This window comes from Amphiura filiformis, chromosome 8 (assembly GCF_039555335.1).
Source record: "Amphiura filiformis chromosome 8, Afil_fr2py, whole genome shotgun sequence".
Classification (NCBI taxonomy): domain Eukaryota; kingdom Metazoa; phylum Echinodermata; class Ophiuroidea; order Amphilepidida; family Amphiuridae; genus Amphiura; species Amphiura filiformis.
In genome coordinates, this window is record NC_092635.1 from 69,773,411 (window position 1) to 69,785,135 (window position 11,725).

The 11,725-nt window shown below is 34.7% G+C and overlaps 1 protein-coding gene across 1 annotated transcript; it reads right to left on the reverse strand.

Moving 5' to 3' along the window:
- Positions 1-215: 215 nt before the first annotated feature.
- On the reverse strand, positions 216-11,419 carry LOC140159691 (cadherin EGF LAG seven-pass G-type receptor 1-like). The gene is made up of 15 exons (XM_072183186.1): positions 11,413-11,419; positions 10,315-10,472; positions 9,516-9,720; positions 8,259-8,473; positions 7,217-7,381; positions 6,428-6,523; positions 5,811-5,946; positions 4,813-4,916; positions 4,310-4,453; positions 3,918-4,014; positions 2,662-2,958; positions 1,980-2,137; positions 1,398-1,602; positions 540-754; positions 216-245 (listed from the first exon to the last, which is right to left on the reverse strand). Exons 1-15 carry the CDS (start codon positions 11,417-11,419, stop codon positions 216-218), a joined length of 2,232 nt encoding a protein of 743 aa, XP_072039287.1.
- Between the last annotated feature and the right edge of the window lie 306 nt (positions 11,420-11,725).

Sequence of the window (11,725 nt, forward strand, 5' to 3'; positions counted from 1 at the left end):
TTTCAAGAATGGGAGGCTTATCAATTTTAGTGCATGTTTACAAAATGTAGTAACCTACTCAAACTGCATACGTTGTCAAGAGATAGGAAGTTTAGACTTGGAAGTTTGCAAAGGTGTCAAATTACAGAACTATGCACAACATACATATTCACAAAATCCAAAAAGACCTTGAACCCCAACATCAATCTGGGCATGTGCACCTTGAGTTTGTATAGCTAATAAGAATTATAGCATCTGACATTACCCTAAAAGATGGTGAAAAGAGAGTACCTCATGATTAGTTTTGCACCTTCAAACATGCAAACCATCCCCAAAGTTAGTATTTAGTAATGGAAAATTTCTTTGCTTCTCATTTCAACAACACATAAAAACTTGATTTTTACGTTGTAAATGTGGAGACTTTGTCCTCATGATTTATGATTCCTTTTTTCTGATGAAGCACCAGAAGCATCACATTTTTAAAAGTTCCCCTGGAAAAAATCCTGGTGTCATGTCCCTCAAACAAACAAATAAACTAATGATGATAGTGAAAAAATTACCTCATCCACACTGATATCCTGGCAATCATCAGGACCAAAGATTGGTGGATTACCTCCAGTATCTGGTAGCTCTATATGAATTTGTACCAGTGCATCATCAGACAATGGTGGCACACCTTTATCTTCAACTTCAACATTTATCTTGACTGTATAAGCTTCAGTGACTTCTATCAATGGTCTGACCAGAAGGACTTCACCAATTATTGTCACTTCAACTGTAAGGTAATAGAATGCAAATAAGAATGAGTTATAAAATACTTACAATATCATCGGCCTATAGTCATTACAGCTGCAGAAGATCACTGGCAATATTATACAAAGTAAGGTTTCAGCAAGTCTAAAAATGGATGCAAGACCCATGACACCTCTCATTTGTGTCAGAATTCTATCTCAGAATTTTTGGCATCAGCTTTAAAAGCATGAGAATTTTACCTTATTTATCTCACCATGAACTTCTTATATTTGTAAAAGATTTTAGATTTTGAGGATTTGGGTCCAGAATTTTTGGAATTTGAAACTTAAATATCCTTGGTGCCCACATTTGTTACTGTCCCTACCCTGAAGACGTTTAGTTTCGAAAGGTGGCCCTCTGTGTTGGTTTCCCACAAATGCTATACCTTAATTGCTCTTTCTTTCTAGTTTTTGGCATATTCAAGATATCCTCTTGCATTATTTTTATTGATCATTAATGTGTGTGCCTTCCTCCATAAGATTAATTTTTACGAAAAACAGTTTTTACTGACTTAAACAATCTTTCTTGTTATTAATTCTACTAATTAACAAAATGTATTCTATAAGATCTTTTAAAAAGGATTGTTATATTTTGTATAGCTCATAACCGCCTGATTTGTCACTTACAGAGTCCATCATCTGGGTCAGTAGCTACTTGTGTAAAGATTAATTCTCCATTGCCTATGTTACCATCATCAATATCAGTCACTCTCTTTGCCAGATCAAGTAATTCTATAGGTGTGGTATATTGAGGTGCAATAAGTGTAACATTGTAGACTGGTTGATCAAACGCTGGAGCGTTGTTTGTATCAGATACAATGGTAATTTCAACCTTCGTAAAAAAGAGATGAATTAAGCATTAGTATACAAGTCTAGACATAATGTTTCAGGTTCAAGTTAAGCTTACCTAAATTTGATTTTAGTTTTCTGGATCCAATACATGGTAAGAAAATCGCAAAAACAATAGGATGTTGTATAGAGGGAAATTGGTGCAAGGTTTTTATTTTGCGCTTTTTGTGGTTAATTTCTGAGCTGCACACATAAGACAGCAAAAATATTTGTTATCCATAGGCTTTAATGTGTACCTGTTTGTAATAACAAATATTATAAATCACAAAACTGCTCTGAACTGTGAAAAATTAATATTCCAAAAATACCATGCTTTGTAGTTACACAATATTTACATGAATATTAAAATGCTACATTTACCTGCACTTCATCTTTAGAGTTTTCTGGATCAGATACATCGTATGCAATCACTCTCATGATATGTGCTCCAATACTAGGAGTGTCAGTCATAGCAAATATTTCACCAGTTGCGCTGTCAATTCTGAAATCAGCTGATGGCTGGAATGGGTCACCAGGATCTGAAAATATTAGCCAGACATAATAAATAAAATGAGAATATAAGGAGCTCAAATGGTGTCATCAAATGGAGTTCCAAACTCAAAAGCTGGGCTTGTGAGAAATTCTATTCTAAATAAGGTTGGAAACTCATGCCCTATTCTGTTTCCATCCAATTCTATTTCTCTCTTACACATACACACATCCACCTTTCTTGCCTTTTTTAACAGATCATTTTGGAAAATCCCAAAAGTTTTTTTCATTTTATACCTAACCTAAATACATCACACTGGTGTGCACAATGTTACTGCACACTTCAATGTGTACAGTGATAATGTTCGCATGCAGGACCATGTGCGTATAAGCGTACAATTGATATTTGCACCAATGTGCGCATAGTTAGGGCTAAATTAAGAAAGGATTATTTTTATGTATATTTTAATATTAATTTTTTAATCACAGACGTTTGCAGTCCAGAAAATGTATCATGAAATATTTAATTTTTCCAGGTTTAATATTCCTGCAGGAATCTTATTATTTAACTTACTTGGAGACAGTTCTTGGTTGTTTATTTCAAAGACTGGATCATCACTACATGTAGTTGTTGCATCAACATCAATCACTGGTACAACTGCAGTTACATCACCCTGTTTATGTCTCACAATAAACTCTCCAGGTATGATGTCCACAAAACAGGTGGTGTCTGTTACAAATACCCTGACTTCTATGCTGCTGTCATCTATAATCAGATCTGGTTTATCAGGATTGTAGGCTGTTATGTTTAGTATGTGTGGTTCTGGTTGGAATTCAAGACGTTGGGCAGTGACTAATGTACATGTTACACCTGAAACAACAGAAGAAAACTTAATTAACACAATCTTTCTTCACTTCTTTGTCAGATTTTGTCTTTATCAGACTGCTTTGACATTTGCCATTGTCTACTTCATTAGCACAAATGTGACCCGCTCCCACAAAACCAGACATAAGTCACTAATTTTGAAAATTGAGTTTCGGATGTCATCATTTAGTATAGGTTTTCAGCTTTCATTTGATACCAAAATTATGTTTCTGGAGCATGTGGTCCTCATTCTACGGTCTTTCAACACATAAAGAAAACGCATAAATGCAAGAAAATTGGCTTTAAAGTTGTAAAATGACATGTTTAAGGACTTAGTTTGATTCAGACGTGCTTTAGACGTAAAGAATATTTTGTTTTCAATGATGGGTTTAAGTAAACATATTAAGGAATCAAAAAATAATAAAAACTGAAAAACGAAGTCTGCAAGATTTTTCACCCCTTTCCCAACTTTGACTTGCCGTATCTTGAAATGGCTGAGTGCGACTTATGGCGGGATTGGTCAGAGCAGGTCACAAATATGCTTGTTTAAATAATGCAAAAACTTCTGTAAGTTTTTGGGTTTTTTGTTAAGTTTTAGGCATTTTATTATACAGAGTGTACCTGAAAGAACTGTATCATCAGGAACTGATTTTTTGTTGTTGGTATTTTAAAGCATTAACCAAATACAGATGTGGTTGAGAAATATCAACTATCACACACTTGAATTTTGACAATTGACCGATTGTTTTTGAAATAAAACAAGTTTATGAAACTACTTCATTTTCAATCCGTTCCACGGAGTCATATATCTAGGAAGTTTTGAAAATGAGGGAGTTTTGTAAAACTCTTATATTTCAGCAACCAAATTTGAGTAGTGTGTAAGTATAATTTTGCTTTCTATATAAGTAAGATTTTGACGATACAGTTTTTTCAGGGTCACCCTGTATGCATATTTTGATTCTTACCATTTGATGACACATAAAACATGTCAGAACCAGACAGTCTGCACATGATGATGTTATTAGGATAAAGGTCCTCATCCTCTGGTGTTACTGATTTTACCTTGAGAGAAAGTGAAAACAAAAAAAGAGACATTACTAGTTTGAGAATGAAAATCAATAATCCACATCTATTTTATTGTGAATTATGCCATTCCTTATTAACTACATGACTACAACACCAACAATGGTATTTAATGACTGCTGGGATTAACAAGTGACCCCTGCTAGGTTAATCTTTCAAAATAAAAATAAAACAGATTTAGACTTTACTCTTGGCAAGGAAGCAACTTCTGAGAAATTACTGTCAAATATCTTGTGATATGGCAAATATATGCTCCAGCATTTATTAAACTTACTCGTATGCCAGGATCAACAGGTGCATCGTAGACAACTCTTACTGGTGGAATTGTGAACACTGGTAGCACATCATTGATATCTCCAACTTTAATCTCTATATCCAATGGAGGAGTGCTGAGAATAGGGTTGCCATTATCCTTGGCCTGTAAATTTATAAGTTGAAAAAAGTGTACATTTGAACACTGTCAACCAAGGATGTTATCCCCCCCCCCCCCCATTTGGAATTGCATCCCACTGCAGACACAAGTTTACTCTTTGTTCTTCTTATCATGGACATGTTACATCTTCACTATTCAATTGCGGCAAATGGTTGTACACATCCATATGCCCTTGTAGATCTAGAAACACCACCCAGGAACCATGGACATCCACAGTTCCTGTGTGTTTACAGTAACACAGAGATTGACCATGCGTGTGTTCCTGCTTGCCTGTGTTTACAACTGCACACCTCTCCCGAAACATACACAAAACAACAAAACCAATAACACAACATACTGCTTACCAGCACAGTTAAGGTGTATGAATCTTGAACCTCCCTATCCAGTGACCAGTTGAGGTATATATAGCCATAACCAGGTGCACCATCCTTGCGAATCACAAACTTATCTAAATCAATAATAATATAATCATATAAGTTTAAAGGCTTTTAACCTGGCATGGTACAAAACATACCCCCACAAAAAAAATGATGAGCTTATTATCTATCTTAATAGAGTACCGAAGTGATGACGTTACAGAAAACTTTTTTTGCATTTCAGCATTTTGAATACCATGTATCGGTGGAGCATGAAAAAGATCCACAGTCCAAATTTGGTGGGAATCGGATCATGAGGTCCCAAGATATGGCCACATGAATACCTAATTAGCCCCATTGAAATCAGTGTAAATTGGCCTGGTTCCAAACAGTTATGAACCAGGCCAATTTACACTGATTTCAATGGGGCTAATTAGGTATTCATGCAGCCATATCTCGGCCCTCATGATCCGATTCCCACCAAATTTAGACTGTGGATGTTTTTCATCATGTTCTACTGCAATATGGTCATGAAAATGCTGAAATGCAAAACAGAAAATTTTATGACGTCACACTTCAGTACTCTATATCTCTGCTCTGATTGTAGTCTTGATACCAACTTTATGCCAGTGCTACTGGTTTTTAAGGCACTAAAAGCAGTCCATGAGCCTTAGCTGTAATGTTCTCCTTACATTACCTTTCCTAATACAGGATCATCATAAGTTGACATAGAATGGGATGTGGACCTACCTATTCTGACAAATTTATGTTTCAATTTGGTGTGCCTGACATTGCAATATTAGGTTTTTAACTCATATGCATTCTATTTTTGTTCATTTGTACACAATAAGATTTAAGACCAGGGAAAGGCCAAGCTAGTATTTAACTTTTGCAAAATTTATGCCCATTTGAGAGAAACCATTCTAGAAATACTGCCATTTCTAAATCAGAATTAAACTTATTCAATTTTGTGAATTCAAAAGTACCTTTGTTATCTCCAGTTAATTCATATGTGATCCTGGAGTTATCGGTGCCTGGATAATCCAAATCTACTGCAAGCACACGGCAAACAAGGGTTTCTAAGACGGCATCCTCTTGTAAGGTTACATCACCACATTCATTCTGTTGGGAAACATAAGGAAATATGATTCCATATTGACAAAATAATAAAATAACAAAAGGATTCAAAATTAAACAACTCTTTTGCCAGCTCAAAATACAGAAATGTGTATCACAGTAATGTGCAAGTCATCTGTCCCGAATACATTGGCGATAACATATTTCAAACTCTCCTCCATTTAGTAGTAAATCAGACATATGTTAAATCATTTTCACAGTTGTTGCTTTATAAATCCCTGATTAGGCATATTTTTATTGTAAAAACCAAACAAAAACCACTAACGTTTACTCACTTTTTAGGCCTTTTTCACTCCTTCAGAATGTTTTTTCCCGTAAAATACAGTAAGCCAAATTAGCAGCACACATACTTTACGAGAATATTTCAGTGTTATGTACTGTTTGTGATCATACATCATAAGTTTGTTGATGTACTTTTATATGTTGATGAGCAATTATGTAATATATTAATGATACTTATATTTACCGATTCAAATTGTGGTGAATTGTCATTGATGTCATTCACATTCACTGTAACAGGTTTATAAGTGATTCCATCTATGTTGCTGGCAGAGACTAAAAGCTGTGTAACAAACAGCAAACAATAAATCAGTTACTGTTACTATGTTGCAAAACATATTGTTCATGTACGGTGATCTGTCCCCAGTTTGTCAATGAAATCTACCATCAGAATGATAGCTTTCTTTCTTGAGGATTCTCTGCATGTGGAGCTGTTCTGTATCATGTAACTCATCACTCTCTGTTCTCTATATGCAGACATGGAGGCATAGGCATGGATGGTGTCATTTATGACATAACAAATTTGCACCAAAAACCACCAACACATTTTCATAGAATTGGTGATGGTGGAAGAATTAAAATTTAGGGGGGGGGCATATTTTGTGCTAGTTAACAGGAATATTTGCACTTTATTAATGCTGTGCATTCTTCAAGCAGCATTCCTGTTCAATGGTTTACTTTGCAATAATTCTCAGCGACAGTTTTGTTAATATTTTTCCCCAAGGGCTGAAGAATAACATGGTTTTTGGAAAGCTTTGGGTCCAAATGAACTATGATTACTCTAATATACTAAGAATAAAGTTGATGTGAATTTCCAGATTTTGTGTCTAATTCTGGTAGAGAAATGCACCCCTATTTTTAGTAATTTTTTGGTCTGCAGCTCAAAAACTCTTCAGGTTTCCTAAGGGTTAAGATATACATTCATAAGATTGAGGAATAAATTGATTATAGGCCCGATAAAGGTATGAATACAAACCACATATTCTTTTTGTTCTTCATAGTCCAATACATCAGTTGATGTAATTCGTCCAGTAGTAGTATCAATGGCGAAGAATCCTGCATCAATCAACTCATAGGTTATATCAGTTCCTAAATCTGATGTAGCCTGAACCTGACAGATATATACTGGGGCTGGTAACTCCTGTTAAAGTAATATAAAACCCGATTACTGAAAACCTGACACAATCTCGTTAAAACTAAATGCTGCTTTTAAAAATAAGTTTTGAAAAATAGGAAAACAGCCAATTTTGAATTATTTACTGTAAACCATTTAAATTTAGGGGCAACTTAATTTTGTTTGTAACTTGCAGATGAGCCCCATTTTTTTTGCAATAAATTGCAGTAGTTTACAAGTCGTGATATGGATTTAAGCTTACTGCTCAATTCAGCAGTGTCACACAACAATTATGTACCCCAAAATCACTGCTGACTTGGCATTCTGGATTCAGAATTGAAATGAAATCAAGGCCAAAAACATTATTTACTTAAATCTTAATATTCGAGTTATGTTAAGAGTGTAATAACAGCCGTTTTATTGGCCAATATGCCAACAACGTCAGCTAACGTTAGCCATGATGACTTTGACATTTGACAGAAAGCTGGCATTATGCACAATATAAAGTGTAGCTTTAGTTTTTTTTTATTTTTTTTCATCTAAATATCCTCGTATTTGTAGAGAAAATCTCACATTTATAATATGATTGGCTCAAATATGCAGCAAAACTGATCAGGACAAGTGGGTTCTAGGCTTATGATATAATATCATTTGAATGACTTCAAATATGATTTACATTTGCAATCAAACTTTGGATTTAATACATCTATTGCAATGGGTGACTTGCTGACTGAAGCTTTAGCATCAAAATCTGTTCTTTTTCTAAATGTAATTTCATGGCAATTTAATATCACACATCTCAGCTCCTCATAAAATTAAATTGATAGGAAATTTAACTTGTTTTACAGCATTATTAAATATCAATAAATGATTAAACCAAGTAATGATCAGCTTTTAAGGTTACCTCATCCACACTGATATCCTGGCAATCATCAGGACCAAATATTGGTGGATATATTCCAGTATCTGGTAGCTCGATATGAATTTGTACCAGTGCATCATCAGACAATGGTGGTACACCTTTATCAGCAACATTGACATTTATCTTGACTGTATAAGCTTCAGTGACTTCTATCAATGGTCTGACCAGTAAGACTTCACCAATTACTGTCACTTCAACTGTAAGGTAATAGGATGCAAATTAATAAGAATGAGCTACATAAACTACTTTAAATACTATGGGCTTAGAACCATAACAGCTGCAGAAGGTCACAAGCATTATACAGAGTAAGGTTTGGGCAAGTCTAAAAATGGACAAGGATCCATGACACCTCATTTGTGTCTTGTCTACACTTACAAACCCATCTTGTTTTCAGCATGGGAAATTTGCCCAACATAGCTCACCATGGACTTCTTGTGCATGTGATATTTGTACACACATTCAAAGATTGTGGGTTCAGAATTTTTGGCATTTGAAACTTTACCAACCGCTGTGCACATATTTGTTACTTCTCCTTATCTGACGATGAGCTTGTTTATAGTTTCAAAAGAAAAGGCGTTCCTATTTGTGTTGATTACCCACATAAAAATGGTGTACCTTGCTCTTTCTTTCTAGTTCTTTGCACATTCAAGGTATCCTAATGTATAATTTTATTGATCATTAATGTGTGTGCCCTCCTCCACTGGATTCATTCTTACCTACTTTGTACCTTAAGGGGGTACTACACCCCTCGATAAATTTGTGTCTATTTTTGCATTTTTCTCAAAAACTAATAACACAGTGGTAACAAAAGTATATTATAGGGGCAAGGAATCCAATTACTACACTGGAATTTCAGTGACCCAAGACAAGCGGTTCGTTATTTATGATAAGAAATAAGGTACCGCTAGGATGTACCTCATTTCCTATCATATAAACTGAACCGCTTGTCTTGAGTCTCTGAAATTTCAGTGTAGTAATTGGATTCCTTGCCCCAATTACATGTATAACTTTTGTTACCAGTGTTTATTATTTTTGAGAAAAATGCAAAAATAGTCACTAAATTTACCACAGGTGTAGTACCCCTTAACCTCACTTGGGGAAAGAAATGGGGTTTTTACCTGCTTAAACCTTCTTTCTTGTTATTAATTCCGGTCATGAAAGCCTCTCTACTAATTAGCAAATGTATTCTAGATGATCTTTACAAACAATTGTTTTAATTTATTCTGATTTGTAACTTACAGAGTCCATCATCTGGGTCAGTAGCTACTTGTGTGAAGATCAATTCTCCATTGCCTATGTTACCATCATCAATATCAGTCACTCTCTTTGCCAGATCAAGTAATTCTATAGGTGCAGTATATTGAGGTGCAACAAGTGTAACATTGTAGACTGGTTGATCAAACTCTGGAGGGTTGTTTATATCGGATACAATGGTAATTTCAACCTATGGAAGGACAAAAATAGATACATTTATGGTGTGATCAAGCAAAATCAGTTTGAAGTCAGGCATATTCAATTTTTTACATGATTTGCATAAAACATTTGCAAAGTTACATTTTGCAGAAAACCCCATTGAAATTGAATATTTATTTGGCTATATTTAAAAATCAATAGCACCAACTTCTAACTGAACCGATTTTACTTGATCACATCACAATTGGCTATATTATGTCTACTCATGTATGCCCAAAAGCAGAGGATTCATAGGTCAAGTTAGGTTTATCTAAACTTCACCTAGTTTCATGGATTCAATACATGAACATTACATTAAATAATAGCAAAAGATGATATGACTAATATATAACATGCCCAAGCATGAGATACATGCACAACACTATGCATAGAAAAGCTGATGTATGTGCAACAAGTCAACCTTTTGACATGTTCAAGCAAATCATGTTTGATGCATAGCAAATAACTATGAACAATTTTGAACAATCTTTAGGCTATCTATATTAAGTCAGTGGGTTTGAGGCTCAAGTTTGGCATGTGTAAACTGCATTCAGTGTCCTGAATCTGATACATGATATGTATTTACCTGAACTTCATCTTTTGAGTTTTCTGGATCAGATGCATGGTATGCAATCACACTCATGGTATGTGCTCCAATAGTGGGAGTATCAGTCATAGAAAATATTTCACCAGTTGCACTGTCAATTCTGAAATCAGTTGATGGCTGGAATGGGTCACCAGGATCTGAAATGTAAAAAGAAAATATTAACCATTTTCTATCTACTAGAATGTTCTGATCTGTCTCTAGCATCAGACATATGCACAACCATCCCTACTTGTATTCACTGTGAACCGAGGACATCTAGGCCCCTTGATTTTACACCTCAAATCGAAGAAATACACATTTGAAACTTCTAACTTAATCATTAATTTTTTACACTAATTTTCAATTGGTTTAAGCTGTACTTGCATTTTATCTGTATTCATTCAAAATATGGGTATAGGTCGTGCGTCATGAATTGGGGGCCAAATGCGTTACATGCTCAAATTTAGAAAAATAATCACGCTTTCACACAAAAATGATTGTAAGTCATCTCATGTTTGTCAGAAACCTACAAATTTTATATCATCTTTAAGCTGAAAGTGTAAGGAAGACAATTTTGCAACTTTTAAGTTGATATACAGGGTGCAACAAATATCATATAGGGTGGAAAAGTTATATTTTGGTTCAAAAAGTATACAATTTTGTTTCTCTCTCACTAATACTAAGATAAACACCTGTTCTGCTAAAACCTTTTTAGATGTGCTAATAACATTGTAGGCTCTCAAAAAAAGCAAACTTGTAATGGTGAGTTATGTTGCCTAACTGAGATATAGGGTGTTCAAAAGTCGTACATAATTTTTATGAATTTTATGACACTATCAATCAAAACATTTTTCCTTCATACCCTACACAAAAACCAATGGCATATTTGAATTCCTCATCAAATTTCAATCTAAAAAATGTTAACTTTTACAGAAGTAGGGTAACTTCTTCAAGAAATTTGACACTCGGAACATTTTGGAGCATAAATGCATACTTAGTACAGTAACGTATAGGAAAAGCCTAGAACCCATGACACAGAATGTAGCACACATACAACAAATTCAACTAGCTTGAAGTCAAATTGGTCACATTTCCTACTAGACATGATTACCAAAACAATGGTACATAATCCATCCCAATACCTTGCTGGGTTATGAAGTTACAGTAAAATATAAATTTGAGCGGCACTAAAAATCAATATTCCCTACACATGCCTCAACCGTAGGCACCACCACCCCTGACTTTGCATCGTTTGAATTGCAATATTTCAAAAAGTAAATACAGTGTGAACTTTTTACTCTCCACAGTTTTAGCTAGATAAATTAGCAACAAAATGAGACCATTTCCAGTTCAGTACCCCTCTACATTCTTGAGATCTGGGACGAAACATCCTGAAAAAAATTGAAAAAAT